At 31.6% G+C, this 26,916-nt stretch overlaps 1 protein-coding gene across 4 annotated transcripts; it reads right to left on the reverse strand.

Annotated features, from left to right (window-relative positions):
* Positions 1–1,693: 1,693 nt before the first annotated feature.
* Positions 1,694–23,090, reverse strand: LOC142318113 (helix-loop-helix protein 13-like). Of its 4 annotated transcripts, none has more exons than XM_075354652.1 (5): positions 22,973–23,090; positions 18,544–18,677; positions 12,322–12,448; positions 6,760–6,968; positions 1,694–1,914 (listed from the first exon to the last, which is right to left on the reverse strand). In XM_075354652.1, exons 1-5 carry the CDS (start codon positions 22,996–22,998, stop codon positions 1,808–1,810), a joined length of 603 nt encoding a protein of 200 aa, XP_075210767.1. In that variant the 5' UTR covers positions 22,999–23,090; the 3' UTR covers positions 1,694–1,807. The 4 variants fall into 4 exon arrangements, with proteins under 4 accessions (XP_075210767.1, XP_075210766.1, XP_075210765.1 ...); XM_075354651.1 differs by having other exon boundaries at positions 6,760–6,971; XM_075354650.1 differs by having other exon boundaries at positions 12,265–12,448.
* Positions 23,091–26,916: the final 3,826 nt, after the last annotated feature.

Consider the following 26,916-nt stretch of genomic DNA (forward strand, 5'->3'; position numbering starts at 1 on the left):
CTCCATCTATTTTACCAATGATCATTTCTCTTTCCACTTCTTAACACTTTTCTTTAATCCACCCTGCTTTCACTAATTTGCACTACCTGTTTATAGTATTTCTTAATTATTGATAGGTCCTTTTACCATCTTCATCACTAGCATTCTTATACTTTCTTCGTTGATCCATCAGCTGAAATATATCCTCTGATATCCAAGATTTTCTACCAGTTCTCTTTGTTCCACCTAAGTTCGCTTCTGCTGATTTAAGAATTTCCTTTTCAACATTCTCCCATTCTTCTTCTACATTTCCTACCTTATCTTTTTTACTCAGACCTCTTGTGATATCCTCCTCAAAAATCTTCTTTACCTCCCCTTCCTCAAGCTTCTCTAAATTCTACCAATTCATCTCACACCTTTTCTTCAGGTTTTTAAACCCCAATCTACATTTCATTATCACTAAATTATGGTCGCTATCAATGTTTGCTCCAGGATAAGCTTAGGAGTCGATGAGTTGATTTCTAAATCTTTGCTTAACCATGATATAATCTATCTGATACCTTGCAGTATCGCCTGGCTTTTTCCATGTGTATATTCTTCTATTATGATTTTTAAACTGGGTGTTGGCAATTACTAAATTATACTTCGTGCAAAACTCTGTAAGTCGGTCCCCTCTTTCATTCATTTTGCCTAGTATGTATTCATCCACTATATTTCCTTCCTTGCCTTTTCCAATGCTTGCATTCCAATCTCCAACTATTATTAAATTTTCACCTCCTTTTATTTATTTAATTACTTCATCAATTTCTTCGTATACACACTCTACGTGATCATCATCATGGGCGCTTGTATGCATATAGACATTAACAATCGTCAGTTTAGGTTATGTTTTCATCCTTATCATAATGATTCTATCGCTATGCATTTTGAAATACTCTACTGTCTTCCCTATCTTCCTGTTCATTACGAAACTACTCCTGCCTGCCCATTATTTGAAGCTGACCAAAAAAATCACCTGACCAAAAGTCGTTTCCCGCTTCCCATTGATCCTCGTTAATTCTACTACATCTACATTTATCCTATCCATTTCCTTCTTTGAATTTCTAACCCACCAAACGTTTCTAGACTTCTAACATTCCACGCTCCGACTCATAGAATGTTATTTTTTAATTTTCTGGTGACCGCTTCCTTAGTAATTCCCACCCGGAGATCTGAACGGAGGACTAGTTTACCTCCGGAATGTTTTACCAAGGAAGCCGCCTCCATCTTTGTTATATGAAAATGCAGAGAGCTACAGTTCTTGGAAAAAAAGCAGCTGTAGTCTTCCACTGTTTTCAGCTGCGCAGTAGTCAGAGGATTGAGTGATTTTGATATGGCCATTTAAGTCGTCCTGACCCACACCCTTAACAACTACTGAAAGAGCTGCTGCCCTCTTTCAGGAATCATTCCTTAGTCTGGCTCTCAACAGATACATGTCCGATATGGTTGTACCTTTGGTCCAGCTACTCTGTATCACTGAGCACTCAAGCCCCCTCACCATCGGCAAGGTCTCATGAGTCATGGAGGGAGAAAATCGACATATTAAACTAATATTACAGATTTATTATTATTTAGGCTTCCAAATTCATTCACCAACCAAGACTTAAATAAATTTTCATTTGAAGTATGGACATTATTTTTAAAACCATAACATTTATTTGTATTAATACATATTCATACATATACACATATTAATTACATACGTAGATAAATACATATATTACAAATTTAATGGTAACATTAAGTAATAACAAAGTAAAAGTATTTTTCGTTATTTAATATGAGTAGATTAGTTCATCGTGTCAGTAGTTAAAGCCAAAGAGGTTAATACACTTCGTCTGTTTGGATTTACACCAAGATTTTCCCAATTAATCCAAGATAGTCGAGCTGTCAAATCTGTAAAAAAACAAATACAGGCCTAATTATTTTTAAGATCAGTTATATTTTATTAAAAAACAACTGCAAATTTTAGTAATGTTAGCATTCATATTTTTATGATCACTTTTTGAATAGTAAGTGGCGGTTACCCTTTTAGCGAACGCAGTCAGTATTTTTGCTTGTTGACTTTTCTATTTCCCCTTAATTTTTCAGTATATGATGAGAAAATTAGAATTCTAGATGTTATTATTTATTGCAAACGTGAATGAAATTCTTGCTGAAATATCTTTGATAAAACAATAGAGTTGCTAAAAATCTATATGTATGTAAGAAATCCAACTCTATCAAACTAGATAAGAGAACCGTTTGCATGTTACTCAATCCAACATTTCATCATGATAAAGGACTTCTTTATTGTGCTTCTGTTACCATTTTTATTTACTTGTATGAAGTAAAGGAAGTATTGTGATAACGAAAAATTTTTGTTTCCCGATTTCAACGGAAATATCCATTTTGACATCCCTGAATCCATTAGACTAGTTTTGGCGTGACGTCTGTACGTATTATGTATGTATGTCGCATAACTCAAAAACGATTAGCCGTAGGATGTTGACATTTTGGATTTAGGACTGCTGTAACATCTAGTTGTGCACCTCCCCTTTTGATTGCAATCGACTGAACCAAAAATGTCCAAAAAAGCCCAAAATCCAAAAAAAGTTGAAGTTTGGACATTTTCTTAACTCCAGTAATAAGCCCTCATCAGAATTCAACGATGAGAGCTCTCATCGTTGAGAGCTTCTCAACGATGTATTATAAGTGGTACTTATTTTCATCGGTTTTCAGAGTTATAGCCAAATAAAATTTTAATGAAATATTTGGATCTTAGGGGAAGGTACATCGGTTCAAATCAGACTTTATCTCCTTTTTTATTTTTAACTCTTTTTTTTTTAATTTAAATGTATTAATAATTATTATCTGATCATAAAAAAAAAAATTATAGTGAATAATAATAATTCAGTAATAACAAAAAAGGAATAAATAATATCAGATGTTTGTAATGAAATAAAATTTTATGAACTTTTCATGTAAAAAAAAATGTGTAAATGTAATTTACACATGTGTAACAAGGAAGTCATGTGATGTTCACATCAGTTTTTTTAATATCCGTATTTGTACTGATCCGTTTAAAAAATTATTTTCACCATTTATTTAAATTAAACAAAATATTTTATTTAACCGAAATAATTTTACTCTCCTATCAGCTTTTAAATAATATTTATTAAAATTAAATTTAAAAAATACCATATTTTCTGTACTTCATTCAGCGTGTATATATGTGCTTAAATAATTTTCACTGACGTTCTCTAAATTCTGAATTATTGCTTCTTTTGTACACATTTAATTGTATTTTTTTTATAAATTTAATTTAAAATTATTTCACATATTTATATTTTTAATTATAACCTCTTAACTACTTCTGTTTTTTATTTTATTATTATTTTGAGAATAGAATATTTATTTATAATTTTAACTACGTTAAGGTGCACACTAATATACAACTGAATGAAACAGATTTTAAATTGCAGATTGTCGTGTTTATTTACTAAAGAAAACATAATTATAAATTGGACTGCGAGCGAAGGAAATAAGAGTTTTCTTTTTTAAGACGGGCTTTAAAGGAAAACGCAAACGTGGCGAAGTTTTTCATTTTATTATAATCTGATTTTATAGATCCATTAGACATGTTAAACTACTGAGATATATTTTTTTTTTAGTTTTTGTAATTAAAATTCAGAAGATTTTGTAGAAGAGAAGAATGGCGATCAATTATATAGAATGATCATGAATTTTAGGTGTTGATAAAAAAAAACAAAAAACAAAGCAATATACTTACATGCATGTTTTATTGGTGAACAGGGCATTCCAAACACTTATTAACTCCAAACGAGTTCCACATAAGCACCTTTTATGGAGTGTTAAAGGTTTAGATGATATGCAATTTCACGCCAAACATTACAAAGATCTAGAGATATTCCTTTAATTATATCTTGGATTCTTTATTTAGTTCACTGATGTTGACAACCTTCGTTGCATGCACCATCTCTTCGACAAACTCCCAAAGAGAAAAATCTAGTGACGTAACATCAGCGGATCGAGGTGACCAGGGATTTGGTTCATCACGGCCAATCCAACTTGAGGAATTGTTCATGTAGGTAGTTCCTAACATTTAAATCCCGGTGTGGTGATACGCCATCTTGTTGGAAGTAAATTTTGGGTTGCCGATGTTCAAATTACTGCATACTCGTAACATATCTATATAACTAGCGTTAGTAACCGTTGGCTCGACTAATAAGAATAGTTCAGTCACTTCATAACCAGTCAACTCACACCAAACATTTTCGGGTTGTCACGTTGTGTGTGTTTGTTGAACGGTATAAGTGTTCTCGCTTAAAAATCCCCAAATCCTACCTATCCCAAATCCTAACCCCAAATCCTACAATTATTACGGTTAACGTGACCAGAAACACGGAAGGTAGCTTAGACAGAGAAGATTACTTTTTCTAAAAATGCATTATCTTCGTTTACTTTATCAAGAATGTCCACGGCAAAAGTGTAACGGCGTGGTTTATCGACATCTTCAACAGCATGCACCGACTGAATTTCATACCGTGAAGTTGTAGCTGCTTGTGTAAAACCTTCACAATTATCGATTACGGTTTTCTAGTTCTAAACTTAAACGACTCGATTTAGCAGGACTTCTCTAAAAAGTTTCTTTATTCACAACTTCCTCGGAGAGGGGAAGTCTGCCACTTCCTTTTTTTGTGTACTACATTTCCTGTATCCTTATTCTGCTGATACCAACGTTTAGCGGAGTCTTTATTAGGAGGATCACGGCCGTACTCTAAAAAAAAGTCTACAAACTTAATAACATATCTGGTTTCGTTAAACCACGTTGCTTTCTCCTACACGGTAATCACTGATTAACTAACGATTCCCCCTGTCGTTACATCGTGTTGGGGTTTTCATTCAAGATCATTAGTAACTCTTATAACTACACTATTATTTGAAAAAATCAACTCGTGCTGCATTGCTTTATTCACTTTTTATTAACCCCAAAAATGCGCTTAATAATTTATGTTTACTCTGTATTAATTACTTAACTTGTTTTCATGATCGAAATGATGTATGCACTGTATTCGTTTCTAAGGGAAGATATGTAATCATCTACCCTACAGTTCCAAGTTTTGCACATACTTGTGCTGGAGGCTGAAAACCGTAAACGGGTTGATTTATTCTACTTTGACTTTAGCAAAGCTTTTTATACCGTTCCTCATTACATCCTGTTAGTGTAAAGAGTGCTATACTGTGATCGATCCAATCGTATTTGTCTGATAGATTTAAAGGTTAAAGTGAATGGTGAAATATCCAGCGACTGTTTTAACGACTTCAGGTATCCAATTTAGATCTACTTTAAATATCATGTTTATTAATAGCAATGGGAAAGGTACAAAATCGAAAATCAAATGTTCTGATGATGTCAAAATATGTGGCAAAGTGAAGAACTCTTTTACTGATTATATATATATATATAAGAAACACAAGTGGTCAGTTAACAATGAAATGATTCTCATGCTCAGATCAGAAGATAGTAGGTTACCTAAATATGCAATGGACTACATTCCAAGAAGAGGGCGAAAGATTGGATGACTGAGGTTATGATGGACGGAACTGGTCTAGAACTTAATCCTTGGCAGCAGATGATGACATATTTAAAAAGATCAGTAGACTTTTTTTTCGGTTCATTCTCTATTGTTGTACCTTTTCGAAGGTTGAGTAGATTTGACATTTTTTCTTCTAAAAATAAAATTTTCTGTTAAAATTACTGTGTTTGGATTAATTTGTTTGCCACTGTAAACAGCAACTTCTCATCAAACAAAACACCTAGGTACTTATGAACTTTTACACGGCTGATTTCACAGCCTTTATATTTAATATGGGAGTTTCGAGTGAATGATAATTTTTCTGCGCCCTTCAGAAGCATATACTTCGTCTTGGGCACAGAAATCTTTAAATTTTGACTTTCCAACCCCGCCCTCTGCAGCTGAGAAGGCTACTTACGCTCTTTCTTCCAGCTGCGGTCGTGAATTGCCACGAACTAAAAGTGGGCAATCATCGGTGAAAGCCTGGGCCGTGACCTCTTGACTCCTTCGGGGAATGCCAATCCCAGAAATCCGTCAAAGACCAGGCTCCACAACAGAGGACCGAGAAAGAACGGAACCCTGCGGGCTTCCCCTGGTCACGGACTTTCCCACAACTAGGCGTGCATCTTTACAGAGCCGTGCGGTTAAATAAATAGTCACGCACAACGGCCTGCAGGACTTCTGGAACATTGCGGCGTTCCGACTCATAGAGGACAGAATTCCAACACACGGAAGGAAATGCTGCTTCTATGTCAATAAAAATATCCAAAACATACTTACAGTCGGCGCTTTCCACCTCGACAAGAGTATTTAATACCCGATCCTTGGTTCCAACCCCTTTCATGAAGCCATATTGGCCTCGATTTAGAAAACCGTTCATCTCAATGCTTTTATGGAGCCGTTCTACAAGCAGCCTTTCCATTAACTTACCGAGAACCGGAAAGAGGCTGATGGGCCGATAACTGCTGACCCACTCGGATGCTTTCCAGGTTTTAAGAGCACTCTTACCAAGGCAATCTTCCAACGGGTCGGAAAGACACCCCAGCTTAGGCACCCCGAGAACAGTCTGCCAAATGGCTCCCTTATGACAGTCAGCAGATGGTATACGTGTAACATACGGGCCAAGTTGGTCAATCCCATATTCAGATATAGTGTAAATTACCTGATGTGTTCCATTCAGCTCGTTCTGTACTTCTGTCTCCTCGTAAGCATTTTTCGACATATGTGAGCGGATCGCAGTCGGCAGCTAACACTTCCCGTAATAATGCGATGTACGCTATAGCTAATCTTAAGGTGTCTATCTTGCTTAAACGCTTCTCGTATGGAAATGTAGGTACGTGTCCCCGCAGTTCATCAAATGCCGAGTTGATGCTGCTGAAACCACAACAGTGACATACTTCAATCTCACTATCACAGAGCTACTTACTTCCAAATATGAATAAATTGAGTAATTAAGAAAAGTAACCGAATAATTAAGAAAGTAATTAAAATTTACATTTAAGAATACTTGAGTGTAACTGCCATTAAAACACCAAATAAAATTTGCATCACTATATTCAGTTTATCCACAAGTTACCCTAACAGTGGTGAGAATTTCTTTTTTTTCAAGTTAGTTTCCAATTAGTTTACATTAAAACGTGAGGTCGTACTACCATCTTTGACCACACTACCTATTAATAAGTATTAAGAATTTAAATTTGCATATATAATATCATTTTTGAAAATAGAGTATTTCATTAAAAAAACAACGACTTTAATAGTGTAATTATGTAGTTAAGAAAATAAGGAACTTATTCCTTATATGTAATATAAATTGCCGATAAATTTACTATTTCTGAATTCTAGACATTATCTAAATGTTTTTAAAATACTACCACTGTTATTTTACAACTGATAGTGTTTTACTTAACCATCTCGTTTAAGAGATGTTAATAATTCTGTTTTCTTTTCTCACTCCACAAGTTTTTGAAGGGAAAACATTCTTCTACTGGTACAATTTAAGGTTAATTCTTAAACAAAATCAAGATTAATTTGTACTATTATTTATTTATTTTTTTGTGATCTTTGTTCTTAACCTAAAACAAATATTCGGTTGATATGACTCACACGGTCAGTAGCAGTGCAGAACTATCGAATGTTTCTAACACTTGTTGATTACTGCTCTAAAGAAAGGATCGCTTGCGAGGAAGAGGTAGTTTTACCTCTTCCCTCGGAAATGCACGATTAAAATTCAGAATACAACGGAATCGACTTGAGATAAAACAATAAGCTCCATTGCAGACCGCAGATTAATGGATATGTCTTCACATTGTGACCGACTCGACTTACTGACTAAAAATAAAAATATCAGATCCCTCGCTTAATACAAGGTTTTTATTACTACAAGGTTTTTATTACATTCTGTTTTACTGAATTTTGTAATTTACGGCTTTTACAAAGATGTGCAGACATAATTTGCTATATTATTTTCTTCGTAGTACTCTTCAAGATTATGAATGTTATAGTGTCCAACAGAAGTCAGTCGGAAACCGTATTGACACAGTATTACGTAATCACCATAACTACTGCTTTCGAGTTAAATAGTATATAGTTAACGTAGTAGTATTTCCAAAAAAATTAGAAATTTAAATGTAATGAATATTTATTTTTTAAGTGTTTTATCTTAATACTTCTGTATACAAATAGTCGATAAGGCTTAACATACAATCATACATTATTCCCAAATTTTAAAATGCTTAAATTTATTGAAAATAAGTAATTTATCTATCTACAGTTTGAAATGTCAAGAATGAATGTAAAACCTGACAAAAAATTATTTTTCTGGTTTGCTTTTTTCTTTGTACGAGTTATCAGAGGAAAAAAAAAAAATAATCAAATTGTCTTATTCGGCTTTCAGTTAATATATCAAGTATGTTACAATGTATTAGAATTCTTCCTACTGATCCATATTAATAATCTTTGTAATTACATAGTTCTCAATAAATTAATAGCTTTATATCGTTTACAATTTCTTTTAAGATCGAATGCGGAATTTTCTTTTAAAAAATTCCCAAAATAAATGGTGGTCTTTCTAATTTATGTAGTCAAATTTATATATCCTCTGTCCTTTAGAAAATCACTCTGTGATAAGAGGCAGAATATTTAAAATTCTTTCTCTAACCTGACACACAATATAATTCATTAACGCTAGATCGTGGCTACTAAGATTGCTGTCATTGAGTTTCCTTTTTCTGATTGTTTTTTTCTTATAACAAACAACGTTACAGATAAGAATTTTCTTCGTTATCTGTCAACCACTGAATTAAAAATGATTCTTTTTTAAGTAGAATCAATTGCATAAGCTTAATTTTGCATTTATTAATGATAATTTTTTAAGCTGGAGGCCGATACGCCGCGATATCGGCAAAAATTTGTTCGTAGACGTCTTCGTTCCAATATATTATACCAGTATTATAAGTATGTGGTATACTATATAATATTGTAATATATATTACAATATTATATTGTAATATATAGATATCTACTCTAACAATAAAATAAAAATAAATTGAATAAATTTTAACATATTTGATTAAAACTTAAGCGGAGCAGTTATATTCATGAAAACGTTAGTTTATGATTAATTCTTTGGTAAAATCCGACATAACGGAGATCCCATGAAATTTACATGTTTTTCACTAATACAACGCTAGGTGTACAGTTTGTTATTATCAAATATACGTTTAACGTGTAATGAAATAAAACTTATAACTAATAGTAAGTCATAAATCATATATTTCAGCTTTTAAATTTACATAGACCGCATGAACAAATTCAATCATGAGCCGTATTTCTGCTACACATGAACCTTATTTCTTCTACGTCGATTAAAAATCGACATTTGATAATTATTTCAACAAATAACTATCAAATGACATGATTGTCGTTTGATAATTATTGCCGCTAAAGTTATCAATTAATTGCTCAAATAAACTACTGTTAAAATTTAATACATTTAAAACAAATTTTCCGGTCGGGAATCTTTTATCGTATTGTAATGTATAAATTTTTCTACCTGACTGTGTCAAATGCAGGGATAATTTAATTTTGACAATATAGAATAAAAACTAAAACGATTTGAAATCTAGAAAAACTCTCAATGACTGGTATGAAACGATCACAAATAAGTGAATACATTTTTAATTAGTTATTTTATACTCGATCATTTACTACCTAATATAAAATTTCGGCCCCATTATTTAACAAACAGCGAAGGAACTTCATAAAATACTTCATGCCTATATTTAGGCTATTAATTAAAATTTCTAAATAGAAGAAAACAAAACCGTATTATTTTAAACAGACCTTAAGTGATTTCGGATAAATATTTACAGATATCTGTTTCGTCTAATAATTGTAATTCATAAATCTAAAACACAAATTGTGTCTGTAATGGTGGTATGACAATTTTTTTCGTAGACTAGCAGTCTTCATTTATAAAAAAAAGAAAAAAGTGTAATATGTATTCAGTAAACCCCACACGAAGTAATAACTTATTTTATCTATAAATACTAGTTGAAAATGAAAATTATTTTGTAATACAGAAAAAGAATCGTTAATAATAATAAATATAATTAAAATTATTTACGATTCACCTTAAAAAGAAGGTAAATGTAAATTAAATATTTTGTTAAAGGAAATGAGTATTATGTGAACAATGAGACATTTATGTCTTAAGATATCATAATTGTACTGTTTTACATAGTTGCTACAAAAAAAATTAAATTACTTTTGATAATTTACTTTCAATACTAAAACTTTGAAAATTTTACGTCTTTAGATTTCGCAATATTCCAAACAGGCAAATTTTGAATCGAGTAAAGATATTTTAAGATTTTTAAAACGTAATCATGAAAGAGTATTCGCGGATCTCTAATTTGTAAGATGAATAAGATCACAAATCTGCCTGAGACGATTTCGTAGATTCGTTATGAATACCGAATAAATTACTGAATGGGTGTGGCTCGTTCATCTGCTTCACCGGCGATTCTACAGAATTGAATTTCTGGTAATAAAAATTAACTAGTAAATTAAACATTATTTAAACAGATCGCTTTCCGGTGTATTTGATTCAATTTCATTTGTTTTTTGTTTCTAACTGTTTATTTAAGGGTAATCAACAATCAGAACTAATAATCGATGGACTGAAAACGTTTCACAGCAGACTTCTTAGCTTGTGCTGCTATCTACCAGTGTAAACAAACAACTTGCCGAACACTTCTTCACGGTCTAAAATATTGGTAAATGTAAGTATATCTTTCTGTTTAAACAGGATAATAATACCCTAACTGCGAAAAATTTAAAATGTTGCGTATATACAATTCATTAGGCAAAGTTGTTAAAAACCGAATAGATTGAGATTGTTTGTTAGGTTTTTTGTTTTTTTCCTATTACTAAACTGGCATTTGAGTAAGAAAAGTGCAAACTGTTGTTACCAAAACGGGGCGGCGCTCCCATACGTACTTTAGAAATATTTTATTGCCTTATCTTTTAATGTCTTCAATTAAATAAGTATCTAGGCAATTTTCAAACAGGTCATTTTGAATGATTACATAAATCTTTTGAACTATTTCCTCTAAAACCTTTAAAAAAAATCGTTTATAAACCTTACCTGTAATGTGGAATATAGGATTATGTCTTTATAGCGGACGTATCACTATACAAAATTCAGAGAAAATAGTCATAAAGTACGAATGAGAAAAATTGCAGGCAGCAGTTAAAAACAATCATAACATTGATTTTAATAAGTGATTATTGGGACTCAACGGCTCTATCTTAATTATGTTACATTTGATTGAACAGGTTTTTTTTTAATTTTAATGTGGTTAAATGTATGAGTAGACCAACAAAAATCTGTCTGTCGTTACAAATATGTATTACTTCTTTTCATGATAGATGTCTATTAGATTTGTTTAATACATAATTGTAGTTTTCGCTGTCACATTATCGATTAAAAGATTTTTTATGCGAGGATTTTTTAAAACTTTTAACTAAAACAATACTCTGGTTTAAATGTTATTAACTACAATAGAAGTATAATTTATATATTGAAAATGGTTTTTCTAAATAGCATAAATTTTTCCAGGTTATTTCTAAGCGTAGAATTTGCTCAGGATTCTAGAGTCGGAAAATACAGTGTTTAATACCTATTTTTCTTGTGTTTGAACAATTTTTATTTTTGATTAGTTTGTTATATACTTTTATTTTTTTACTAAATTTATTGTATTACTTATTTCTTACATTTCTATTATGGAATAAATAATTTGTATATTCGGTCTAAATACTATACATTTTTTTGTTATAAAAAAAAAAGATAATATTTTTCGTATAATTTCAAAGAATCAGTTTAATCAGTTTCGAACGCTGAACTGAACACAGTGCACGCTTAGTCAGCTTTATAATTGTATTCCTTCAACATTCTAAAACAAACCGCTACATTAGCCTTTGTTTATTTAGTTACTTTTTTAATTTAAATTATTTTAGTATAATTATAATAAATCCAAAATTTCAAAGAGTAAATGTTAGTAAGCATTATTAACGCGCGTCTGTAAAATTAGTTTATGTTTGTTCCTTCGCTGTTTGTGTGGGGTTGATAGGGGTCGGTTCCTTCGCTGTTTGGGGGCCTTACATTTTGACAGGCGGCCGGTCTCGCTCCTGCCCTGTCCTTCTGCCTTGAGGGTCTGACCTCAACATCCGTTTCCTTTCTCGGATGTTGGCCGCTTGTCTCTGTACTCTGTACGGGCTTCCACCTCCGCCTCCCCCGGCCGTATAGAACACCTCGTCGTTGCCACCTCCGGATTCTGGCCCATCTTCTGTAATCAATTATAACAGAACATGTTTATTATTTTTAGTATAGTTATGAAGGGTTTATTTTAAATAGGATTTATTTAATTGCTGTTGCCGAAACGTCAAAGTTGTAAGAAAATTAAACGGGGCTCCTCATATTTAGAGTATTATAAATGTAACATTGATTTGTTTGAAGTTACTTCCTACATTCAAATGTAGCAGACTTTTGTTTTACAGTAACTTCCTTTCTATGCGATTTTTATAAAAATAAACATCGGTAAAAAACATTTTTATTATTCCGAGGTATTTGTTTTTAAATCTCAAAAGGATTTATAGCGATCAAAATGTATTATTTCTTAGATTTGAGAAGGAACTTTTAGCTTTCTGTTGCGTTAAACGATAGTTGAAATACAATTTTTTGCAGGTTGTATAACATTATGTACCAGAAATTAACTATTAAAATAGTAATAATAACAACTTTAACCCAAGCTTTGAATGGACTTATTAGATTGGTTTTAAACGACCATAGTACTTCTGATCTATAACCTCTTAATTAAGCAAAGTACAGTTGGTGCCACCAATCTTGATGCTTGGAGCCAAGGCACCGACAGCTGCACTTCGAATCGTTCTACTATCCTTTTAACATAATATTTGCATCATTACCTAACATCGAATGGGCCTGCGTAAGATGTATTCGATGTTAATATAAGATCACAGAACACAATTTTTGGAAATGTATACGGACGGCTCTAGAAACATTAATTCTGTTGGTTGTACTTTTATGGTTGGCAACAGAACATACATGTTTGGCCTTCCCGGCATCACCAGTATTTTCGTTGCGGAGCTTTATGCCATTATAAGGCCTTACTTATAATTAATCCAAAATTTCGACATGTTCTTGTACGCTCAGATTCTGTGAGTGCCTTTCAGGCTATTACTCCAGACACCCTATCGTCTGTGAGATTCAGTATGTTATTTCACAAATGAATCACCTGCTACAACAATGTGAGATTCTGTTGGATTCCCAGTCTTATTGGGATTTCAGACAATGAGCACGCTGATGGTGAGGCAAAGGAGGCTTGTTTCTAGCCTCCTTTCACATCGCGTAATTTCGAACGATCTTGTCTGTTTTCTAAAGAGGGTGGTTCAGGATGAGTGACAAAGAATGCGGGATGCTAATATTAACAATAAACTTCATCCGATCAAGAATACTGTGTCAGCGTGAAGCTTCTCATGCAAAAATAACCGACAAGAGGAGGTTATTATTTGCCGTTTGCGAATAGGGCACACTAGGCTCGCTCATGTATATCTGATACGCAAACAGATACACCCGTTTGTGCACACTGCGTCCGCCAACTAACAGTGCACTACATCTTTGCAAACAATCGTCCTATTTTAAAAATTCAAACGGGATATTTGTTTTTAAGGTTGAAGACTAACTTTTGCATGCATAAGGTAAACTCTCAATCTAATAGATCACGGTTATTCGGAAATGTGTGTGTGTATATATATAAAAATTTTATTTATAAAAATTTTGTTTGTTATCGCATCACGCGAAAACCGACCGACTGATTACTCTCAAATTTGCAGGATACATTCATAAGATTTTAAGCTATCCCAGGGAAGATTTTAAGCTATCGAACGGGGCCCTGGCTTACTTGAGGGTTAAAATATTAAAATTATTCATTATTTCTTCGTCCCCAAGGAGGGTGAAATTGTGAATTAAAAATTTTCATTAAAGAAAAAATAAAACAGTCCTTTTACTTTATTATTATATTTCTGCTACGATGGCGAAGAAATAAATTATGAATTTTTAGTTGTCAAAGGTGTGTGCACTTTATGACTCTCAAATCAGCCGATTTGGAAGTCGAGAGTTCCAGCGTTAAAGTCCTAATAAAAGTAGTTATTTTTATAAGGGTTTGAATACTAGATCGTGGATACTAGTGTTCTTGATACTGGTGGTTGGGTTTCACCCAACCACCAAATCACCCATCTCAGGATGGAACTGAGACTTTACAAGACTACACTTCACTTACACTCATACATATCATCCTCATTTATCCTCTGAAGTAATACGTGAACGGTAATTTCCGGAGGCTAAACAGGAAAAAGAAAGAAGAAAGAAGTTAATATTATTCTATCTTTTTTAATTTAGTTTCTTTTTTCAGGTTTCTATAAACCTGAATATTATAATTATTATTTATCAGTATTATTCTCACAATGAGGATAACGTACAGTGCGGGTTCGAGAGGGTGGAACCCTCTGGGTAGATGGAAATGATGACCAAAGCAAGCTCTGCCGGTGTCCAGGGCGCCGATCTCGCTGGAAAATTGGAAATGGCAACCGAAGCAAACTCTGCGGGTATCCAGGGCGCCGGTCGCCCGGGAAAATGGGGAACGGCGAGTGAAGCGAGCTCTGCGGCCATAGGGTAGGTCCCTTGGCTCCGAAGAGCCCCTGAGTTGGCTACCGGATTTGCCTGGGATGGCCTGAGCCCCAAGGGTCCAGATTTTAGCTAGACGGGCCGGATAGTTTTATATATATATATATATATATATATATATATATATATAAAATATTACAGTAAACAGTAGACAGTAAACTTTTCCTGTTTGCTGTTACCAATTCATACAACTATGATTTCAGTATCGAGGAAGAATGAGGAAATAATGTTTCTGCAAGCACCTTATCATATCTTCTTTTCTTGAGTTGGAAATTGGTGATTTTTCTAAAACGTCATTATGATGGGTTGCGTTGTCAGACATTACCGCAGAATTATCGGGAAGGTTTGGAATTAATATTTCTTCTGTTCATTTAAGTAAACATCCTTTCATTTGACCTCGGTAATCGCCACTTTTTAAACTTGCTTGCAAAGTTATTAAGAAGTTTCTTCTTATATAAACATTTCTCCTCCGAGATGCACAATAATAAGTCTGCTGTCTTTTGAAATAGGAACTTTCAGTCCGTCACCTGAATCACTACACACGATTTATTTGTAGTATGAGAAGGGTATATATAACTCGTTGAGGTACATTATCGGCCTATTTTCAGTTCTAAATTTTTACGACTGAATAGGCTTAAATCTAAATGTCACTCAGCGAGAACCTTCTTGTTATTTTCTGTTTTTCTCCACCTAAAGCCCAATTCTTTTATTATTTTCTTGAACTCGTACCTTTTACTGAAAAACCAAACGCATCTTTAAGCGCTAACATTATCTTTTTCACCGTCGGAAGTTGTTTATGAATTTCGTAAACTTCTTTTATAGTCCGTCTTACCATTCACTTTTCAAAGTCATCTAGCAGCGTTGCAGGCTTTTCATGGTACTTGTATTTATTGGAATAGAAAAAGAAGTCCCGGCCGGATTTTCGGTTAATTTTTTTAGTAACCGCTTTTTCTCTTTTTCACTCTTTGGACTTCGGATCGCAACATCCTGCACGCAGCTGCTGTTCTTTTTTCACGTTTTTTAATATGAATCAGGTGTTTATCTTCTTTATTTGACTTTGGAAGTCGATCACCTTCTTGTTTCTCATACACACTATTCTTGAAACTTATACTCACTATTTAGTATTTCCCGGGCCTGCGTTTTATTTTTGTTTAAATTTTTACTGTAAACTTAAGTTTACTCATAATTATAAAACACTAAAAATACACAATCGATTATAAAACGTGACTACCTTTTCTCAATTAAAGCACGAATAAAAAGAAACTGAATTCGCACAAATTTTTTTACAGGATCAACAAATACAGAACAACTAGTTAATTGAATTATACTCGAGCATTCAATAACGTAGGCTGATGGATAATTATTATTTTTACATTGGCCTGACTGTATTTGAAAACTACGAGCACATAGCAAACAATATAGCAATATTGTTTCTTGATATGATTCTAAGAAAGGTGACTCATTTACTGAACTCGGTAAATGCGGCGTCTATATGTTTGTTCACGGCAGTAGTCAGTTGTTTTTTTATTTGATTTATTATAATTTTATGTAAATATTACATAAATATTAAATTATATTGTTGTGTAATAAGTATACGCAAATTATGTTGTAATTGAGTAGAGGTTGTCTAAAAATGAGACTTTGTAGACGATATTACAGAACTCGGTGCTGAAGGTTTTTTTTCTATGAGAGGTATACGCCCAGAGACAGCATCTAAAAATCACAGGGAATTTTTTAGAGATTAGGCTTGTTGACTGTTCTTAACGAAATATATATATATATATCTTCCGGAGATTACTATAACTTTTTTTTGTGTTTTGTTTTTGAATTAAAAATCGTCGACATCTGCCAAAATCCGGATATCCAAAATTTAGACCGATCGTTATATTTTCTCTTTATAGCAATCCTGCAGCAGCAGCAGCAATATACCTATAGCTGCAAAAGTAAAAATGAAATATTCAACTTTATGATCCCAAACAACCGGATTTGTTATGTAACCTCAATTTTTTTTCTTTTTAAGGAAAAGAGAATAAAAATAAAATAATTCCAGCTTACTTGAATTATTACTGATAATCGTCAGGATAGGTGGATGATTTCGTAAAACAAGTATGTTAGGAGACGCATAACTCTTACAATTGCTGTTGAAGTCACTAAATTACCACTCAAATATATGTACATGTACGTATGTATATTATTTATTAAAAGTAAGACTAAGTTAATAGTAAATATTTGCAGCGTAACAACTTGAAACATGAACACAACTTTAAAATTCGATTAAACAACTATAGTATCACGGTACTATCGTAAAATGATATGATGTACTTGTGGTAGACAGTCTTCTAGAGATTAGTAAAAATGATAAAACCATGTTCAGTCTTTACAATACCGATCAAATAATTAGGTGGGTTGGTTTAGTTGATCGATTCAGTAAAATCGATTAACTATGTCAGTGTGAATGATGGCGTGAATAAGTCTTTTAAAACTGCTTTTAAAAACGTATTAAATGCTGTGGAAAATTACTACCACAAAGTCAGAACGGATCAAACCCTAAGATATTAAACAGATCGGCGCATATGGATTACAAAACGTCTGAGAAAGTATTTCTTGATTTGGCTCCAATAAATTGAAATCAAATCGATTTTTATAATTTTATTTTCTTTTTATTGATTTTTTATATTAAATTTTTCACTGGTCCGTTTTTTATTTACAAATTACTCTGAAAGATTTATTTTATTTTTGATCCCAAAATTGGAAACCGTTATTACTGTTTCGTTCAATGAAGGTAATCGTAGATTCTGTTTTTAGAAGAAATAAAATGACTGATTTTTATATGATCAATTTGTTTTGTTACACTGCTGGATGCTGATAACAATATTAATTATTTGGATGACAATATTTTTTTATAAGATTATTATAAAATCATCAGTTCACTTTAGTATATTACAAATAGTATTTGAAAATATAATCCGACTAAAAATCAGAAGAAATGATTTTCTGTTCGGTTTTAATCAATTTCAGTTTTATGTTTTATTTCAATTTTACGGTTACAAAAAATAATTATAATTGCGTAGATATTAAAGTAAATAAATTTTTACATTCTCAAAACGAGTCTGGTGTTTTGCTTCTAGTTTTATAATGCTTATCGTAACAGATGGACTGGATAACAGAATTCAGTATCGATGCACCTGTAACCTACTACGTAGCGCAGCTGTACCCTTATAATTTGCAACCCCAGCCGTCCTACTTCAAACTTGTAATGACAAACTAATGACAAACTTGTCAGTTTGTCAGTAATGACAAACTTTTCATTCAAATATATCGTGAAAATATGGACTTTTTAAGTGCCTGGAAAACACTAATAACCTAACCCGTAAATCCCTTTCATGTAATGATTTGAATAGTCGTAATTCTGATCTTAAGTCGATGACCGCCGGTAAAATTATAAGATACGATTTCATATTTCACTCAACTTAAAACTTACAACTTAAAAAATAGTAGTACCAGTGGACTTATTAAACAAAACAAAATTAACCATATCAAATATTTTCTTGAATATCTGTTGTGAAATACAATATAATTATTTATCATTACTGGACTATATTTCGGCTTAAACCATTTCTATTTCCTCTTAATTTAATTAAATTAATTAATCGTATTCTATTTTTAATCAAAGCAGTATACCGTGTAGTGATAATCCGATGTAGGCCGGTATATGATGTCCGGCTCTAGCCGCGTACAAGCAACTGGGAAGCTCACCCAGTTCTTCTTCTATTCCAGCAAATTGTTGAGACGATTGCTGCTGCTGTGGTTGATTCCTGAAAGTTTAAAAAAGAAGTCATTATTCTTAACGCGTATAGAAGTTTTATGGTGTTACGGTAGAGGACTAAATTGAGGTTGATGAAAAATCAGCTTACTTGCTCAACTTTCCTTCGGGAAATGCGAGAAGCTTCTATGTTACTTATAAAAAAAGTAAATTACAGTTTGGTAAAACCGAAATAAAGATAAAATAGAGCTAAATAAAATTGGTTTGACAAAAGATAATATGCATTTAAAATACGACCTTCATATTCTATTAATTTTCCAAAATGGAAGCAACGTTATGAAGCTGAGTTATTATTTTTCAAAAGCACGTAAAAGATTTAATGAAAAATAATCTACGTCAACATTATCAGATATTTTTTATTTTTTAACAATATGTATGGGTGTGTGTGTTGCTTGTGTGCGCGCGCGTGTTAAGGTTCAAACCCTATGTTAAGGTTCAGGTGGGAATTTTTCCCCGCTACAAAAAATTCATTTTTCAGCTATAAACTACAGCTGTAGTTGGTCGTCAACCAATGTTGCTTCATGAATAAATAAATAAATAATTAAAAATAAGAAAATTGTATACTTCTCCGAGAACTAATAATTTTTTCCAATACTAATACGAGTATTTATTTAAGAAGCCTAGCAGTATGAGGTTATTAGTTAAAGTAATTTGTCTTTCTTTTGTCACAATACATTAACTAACATTTTACCTAAAAAAATTTGAAGTTATGAATTTAATTCTTTTTTTCTTTAAACGTGTCGTTGATAGATCTATTCCACTTAAGGTAGCACACATTTAGAAAGTACAAGTTGGGTGATTTTTGCGATACAAACCATCTTTAGTTAAAATCTGACTAAAATGGATGTTATTACATTTTCAGCTGTTAAAAATTAGGGATTGTTAAATTTCTCTATTTATTAAACGCGGAAATATTGAAAACCCGGACGTATCAAAGCTGAACTTCTTAATCAGCATTAACTTTCATAGCCTGAAATAGAGAATGATTACAGCAATACATCCGATCTCAACGAAGGAGATCAGGCAAGCTCAAAATCGCAAAGATTAATTTAATGGAAATTATACAAAATCATGTACAACAATTTTTTAAGATTTCAAGATGAAAATGTTAAAGTAATTAATTATATTATGATTAAAAACCAATGTAGGTTTTCAAAAAATAACTAATGAAACGTTATAATTATTATTAACATCAAGAAACTAGCCGCAAAATTTAATGAAATGGTTTAACAACGAAATGATTTTTGATTTTGAACGAGATAGAAAGTAAATTAGCACGGTTGGGTTTCTCTGCACAACATCATATACGAGTAAAATATAACGTAATACCACGTAAAAGATTATTAACCGGCTTCAGTGGAACGGAGGAGGTTTTTCGTTGAATTCGTACGTGTATATATATATACTTTAGGCCTTCATTTTATCAAATGGACCGATTTCAATCGTTCTTTAAAAACCCATTATACATTTTCTCGTAACCGTAATGGAAAAATTTCTAAAGGTAAATTTATGCTTTGTATATAAATTATTTGAAGATAATTTTCAGTTTCTGTTACCGATGTTGCTTATTGGATTATTGTAACATTATAAGCCTACAGTAAAAAGCCAGGTTTTCATTTATTGTCATCTGAAATCAAAGATGAAAATCTTGAAATGGAGATTAATGAGAAATCATGAAGCGAAGAATAATGAATATTTCCGCATTCCAGAAACCCTTAGCCATGTTTGGCAGTAATCTTTTCAGGCAGTTACTTGCATTATTTTTCTTACTTTCATCTAGCGCAGGTTTCTCATTTTTTTGTATTTGTTTACCGGTTGTAAAGTTTTACAAGCGGTACACAAATGATTAAAAAAAAAATAGTTTAAATAGTAGTATCAAAACTAACTGACTCGAAGAGAAACGTGCGTAAAAGCTGAAAAATAATAGTATTTTATCAAGCATTGTCAAAATCAGTTGGTATAATTAATATTAAAAAAATTATTGATTAGACTCACCTGTTACCAAAAAAGCATAATAAAAAATCTCTCGAGGTTATTCACCTCTTCACACCATCATCAGGAGTATTTACATGTTGATTTTTTGGTCATCAGAAATATATATTTTAATCTTACCAGGATTCGGTTTATTTTCACATATTATTACAAAGTAAAGAGGAAAAATTATAACATTCGGACGCTTATGAATAATTTACGCAATACTAGCAATTGGAATCCTAGGATTCATGTATGAGCGCACCTTAAAAATCTGTCAAAAGTATGATGTCATAGTAAACGTTTATGTTGTTTTATCATAATATTTTAACCGATTAATGAAATAAAATATAAATTAAATAAACAATGTTACCAATAACGTAAATATAATAAATTCCTGTAAGAAACATTCTCTATTAAATGGATTATAAAATATATCAGTAGGTTTCAATTAAATTATGAAATTCTTCTTTGTTTATTGTTACTTGTCTATATAAAGCTTCGTTTTCAATTACCAATCGTTCATTAATCGATTTATAGTTTTTTTATAAATATAAGATTTTTTTCTAATTCACAAAATTAAATTTATTACTCCTATTCAAAAAATTAAATTGTTTAAAATCATCAAGAAGGGTATCAAATAAAAGCCCCTGAAAAATGTGGATTTAAAGAAAATGAATCCGAAGAGAAGTTACGTATTGATTGGATCACATTTATGAAAATGTAAACCAATATTTAAGTCTACAGTGACTATTTACTCTGAACTCAAATAAATATTAATTACAGCTCTAAAAAAAAATATATATGATCTGTCTACCCTTTTGTATGGTCAAAATCTTTTCAATAGTTTGCGATATATTAGGATGGAAATATTTATTGACTACAATATTCATGGGTATTATAACGGTTACAATTAAAAATATATTTTGAGTGAAGATGTAGATATCTAAAATATTAGTCGAGTAAATTATAATCTTAGATTAAAGTAACATCATTCTGCGAGAATCATTAAAACAGATTTTCTCATTCTTGGGCAATTCCATACAAACAGAAAAGAAATACCAAATTAAATAGTAGAAACAAACTGTAATATAGGCTTTTGTTTCAGTTTTTTTTTAAATGTAAAAATAACAGAACTTAACTGATCACTCAAAATTACTATACCATAAATGACGCTGGGAAACATACCGATCCTGATTTAGAATATGCTGTTCAACCGGTTACCGAGTTTTCTTATTAAATTTATCCCTAAATCTTTTTGAGAGTAATTGAAATAGGTTGTTACTAATTTTTCAATACTGTTTCTACCATTTGTTTTTCAATATCAAAAAAAGAAGAAAATTATTTTTTTTAAATAACATTTTCTGCCGTGTTTTGATCCTATTTTTTTAAAAATAAAAGTAAAATTTCTCAAGTTTCTGTTTATTTCAATTGACCTTATATAAATGTTTTTCAGAATTAAATTCTTTACACACTTTTTTCTTAATTAACTATTTAATAAAATAAATATTAGTCAAATCTAAAAACAAAATGTTTTTCAACTTTATTTTTTTGGCTTTACAATTTTGTAGAAACCATTTGTGACCCAGAACACTGAAAATACAAAATTTAAGTCAAACGCATATAAAGTTACCCGTTTCGTTCTATAATGTTTCTCAAAAAAATTTCAATGTTTTACTGGTGAAGTAAGTGATCAGAGTGAAATTTTTGCTAGCCATAACTCGAAAGCAAAGTATTTCCGGGATCATATTTGATTGAATTTTTTAATTATTTTAATCAGAGGAATACGCCTGAAAAATTTACCAGGAGCCTTCTGGACACACTCTGTATGTAATAGCTTAAATTAAATTTAAGATATTGTACTACAAATTATATACATATATATATCCGTACACATATGTACAGTTAGTATTATTTTTTATAAAAACTAAAAGTAGTCTTTATAAAAATTTTTGTAATAAACATTTTTACCCTTTCTTTTGTAAAATCTTTAGCAGAAATCAATTTTTAATTAATACACATTTAAAAAACATTTTACAGATGAGATTGGATTTTAGCCATCGGTTTATGAAATTTGTAATTTATTTTCAGTATGTAAAATAAACTTTAAAAACGTTTTATAATCTGTCCGTTTCAAGACTATTAATTACAAATAGTATTAATCTAGTAACGACAGAAATAAATAAGTAGTTAATTGTTAGTCGTGTAACAGGATAATTCAACGCGTTGTTATAATCAGTTAAAGAGAATTTGTTAATTTATTTTTGATTGCAACGTCTAAAATAATTCAACTAAGAAAATAATAATAATAAATACCTTGTTTGAGAATGTATTGTGGACATTATAACATAATATCCGGTAGCAGGCCTTGTACTGGCTGTAGTACCTCTCTCAGGGGAGGATGATAATTGAACAACGACTACTCCCTCGAGACACTGCATCTTATACTCCCTCGAACATAAAACCTTCCACCCCCGGTACACAGCTTCTGTATTCCCGTGCGTTAACTGAGGGTTGTTTGGTGTATTATAGTGGGGATGAAGAGAGGGTGGAGCATTTGTACAAAATGGCGGTTGTTCTCTCATAAATTTTTCCCATAAATCCTTATATGATGTGAACAAGTACAATTTTTATACCGTATAGTATATATCGCAACTTATTTTTCAAATTTAATACGGCAAAATTTTCAGGAATTACGAAACATTTTATCTAATTATATACTAGTACAACACAAAATAAGACTAATATGTTTTTAACAAACATAATCTGTCTTTATAAACCCTAAATAATATTTATGAGTTTTCTGCCCTTGGTTTTAAAACTTGATTTTAAAATTCATATAATACGCATAGTATGAAGAAAATATCAATGAAAAATTAAAACAATAAACTTATTTATTAGCATCAGGTAATTATAATATAATAATACCGTAATTATTAAAGAAATCAAATAATCAAATTACAACTGTAAAAGTTATTATTGTAACTTGTAATTACAATTGTAAAACAAAGTAGTAGTGTTGTTATTATTATCAAATAATATTCTTTTTAACTTACGGTATTATTATTATTTACTGCTTTTTGAGCTGAAATAAAAACAATATACTACCAAAGAAAACGGTAGGAATTATAAAAGCGTAAAGAATAATTCTTTACATTAAAAAAAGAATTAAGAAATTTTCCTTTCGTTTTGTTTTCATTACATTATAGCTATTCAAAGGGAAAAAAAATGACAGAAATATTGCTAATAAAAATTTAAAAAAGAATCTTATTTTTGTAAGAAAATTACCTTAAACAATAAGATTTTTATATAAGCTAAAAGAGTAGAATCTAAGTTGCACAGTAAACAGTGTGAATGAAAAAATTAATACGTTTTTAAAGTTAATAATAATAATCAATAATGCACTATTATTATTATTATTTATTGGAAGAAGTTGTTTGAGATATTCTGAAATTCGGAATTAGCTATCGTGATCGAAGATTAATACATAAACTTTACACAGAAGTGAAAAACCAGTAATAAAATACGGAATATCTTAAGGAGAAGTAAAAAAGGGGTTAGACAAGGTTGCACAGTTTAATACTTATTTACAAGACTAACCTTGGTAAAATTACACAAGACTAATGAACGGTTAGTAATAAACTAATAAAAGATACATAACACTTTATTCTGGAGGAAAAATATATACGCTTGGGCGTTTTGCCGATGATATCGTTGTGAAGGCAGAAAATAAACAAGACCTGCTAGTTTTTTGTATAAGATAGATAAGATATTGAGTAAGGAATACGATATCAAGATAAATAAATAAAGCATTGTTAAAACAAAAGTAATGTTTAATAAAGAAATGAAATTCAAAGTTTAACTTTTCCCAAGAGAACAGCACTTCAGAAAGTAACTGAATTTACATACTTCGAAGTAAAATCATCGAGGAAGTGAAAGAAATATACAAACAAAAAATAATCAGGCTAAACCATATTTACTAAGAAGTAGAGAATATTCACTCTTCAAATAAGGAAAAAGTTTAAAAAACGTTTCATATGGAGTATTATTCTTTACGGATGTGAATCTTAGACGATAAGTCTGAAAGAAAGAAGTAGTCTTAACAGTTTTTAAATGTAGTGTTATCATAATACGTTGAAGATGAAGTTGATAGATACAATTAAAAATGAAATGCGGAGCAGAATTGGTGGCGAGATATGTTTATGAAAAAGTTTAATTAGCATAAGAGTACAAATTGTTGAACACATTCTGCGCCACGTAGGATCGCTTAAATCAGTGATGGAAAGAAGAGGAAGAGAAAAGAAAAACAGGGGAAGTATCAGATTAGATCAAATTAAACTGTGATACGGGAAAAGATGAAGAAGAAAGTAGAGGAGCGACAAATGTGGACGACTGCTGCATCCGATCTACAGATTGAAAACGTAAACAAACGAAGTCGAAGATAATCATATTTTTTACATCGTTACAAATTTTTATATTTCTTGTATTTTTATAAATTCCTTACCTTATACGCGGTTATAGCCACCGACGGCAATCTTTGGCATTCCACAGCCCATCTTTGTTGGACCACCCGAAAGTTTTCCTCCATTCCTATCCTGTCTATAGCGTCAATTTACACCCTGGAACATCGCTTTCCCGGTCGTCCGTGTTTTCTTTTCTCATCTGAAATCCATTCATATATTCGCAGAGGTAACCGATCGGAATCCATTTCCTTTAGATGTCCATGCCATTGCAACCGCTTCCTCTCGATGGCATCCAACACCGTTCGTTCAGCTTAATTTTTTCCGTATATTTTCATTTCTTATCGTATCGTTTAATGTTAACTGACATCAACGCCTCAAAAAATTAATTTCCATCAATATCAGTTTCCTTTTGATTCCGTCATTTAACGTCCATACCTTTGCTCTGTAGGTTGAACAACTCTCTACAATAGATTCATAAATCTGTTGCTTAAATTTATTCGAAATCTCCTTATTCCAAAGAAGAGATCTTAGGAAAATTCTTCCTCTATTTATTTTAGTGGAAACATCATACTCAACCCTTCCATCAGCTGGCAGAATAACCTCTAAGTATTGAATCTCAAAAACATTCTAAATAGCATGTCGACCAGCGTTCAAATCCGACCGTCCGTATCAACCAGAAAATACTGAAACCTCTACTCGCTTATCTCCGATCCCACTCCTCATAAGCGTCCACCCACTTTCTGATCATATAGCTAATGTCTTCTTCATCCTCAGATAACAACACCTGATCATCAGCGAATAATAATAAGTGTTTCCGAATACCTTCTATTTTCACACCCATAGACATGCATTCCGACGCCAATGTTTTAATACTTCCGCACAATAGACTTTAAATAAAGTCTAGAAACTGTAAAAATTGGAGAAATTGTAGAACCATGACGTAAACCTTTATTTACTACGGAGTCGTCTGATAGTTCATTCCCTATTCTTATCCTACTATTACTATCCTAATAGGGTACTTGAATGGCTTTTATGAGATCAACGCTCATACCTGCCCGTTCATAAACGTCTAAGATGTATTATTATGTAATGATTTACGGAATATACTTACGTAGTATTAATTAAATTATGCCGTTCAAGAATAAAGTGATTTAAACTGCAAAAATCAGATATTATATGCCTCACATCTGTTTTGCGTATGTTTTTTACGGACTCCTCAACAACCTAAATACTAAATATGACGGTTTGGTAAGTCAGACTGAAGATGTAAGTACCATAAATGCATACCCGTTCGGACTATTTTGATAAGATCTATCGCTGTATATCACCGTATCTGAATCTTTAATTATCGTTACAACTATCCAAACGGTATAGGTTGAAGGCATATATAAGGTAGTAAATAATATCTGCTAAATGTGCGTGTTTGCAGAGATACTAACTTCCATAAAATTCATTTTTCTTTATCTGGTTTACAAAAAGCAACTGTAATTTTTCATCTACGTAATAATCAGAAGATATAATAAATACCCAATTTATTTTTAATTTTTAATCCCCTTCGAAAACTAAAAATGTTGGGAGTTTTGGTTTTACATTTAACCTGCTGAATTATGTGTTTTTTTCTTTTTACTATTTTTCGATTTAACCGACTCAAACAAGTAATATTTTTAAACGAACACTGTATAAAGGGAATAAGGAAAGAGGAGGAAATTATTTTATATTAAACAAATATTAATATTAGTACTAATTAAGTACTAATGAGTGTAGTATTTACAAGTATTTATTGCTTATGTTATTAGA

This window comes from Lycorma delicatula, chromosome 1 (assembly GCF_047948215.1).
Source record: "Lycorma delicatula isolate Av1 chromosome 1, ASM4794821v1, whole genome shotgun sequence".
NCBI classification, from domain to species: Eukaryota; Metazoa; Arthropoda; class Insecta; order Hemiptera; family Fulgoridae; genus Lycorma; species Lycorma delicatula.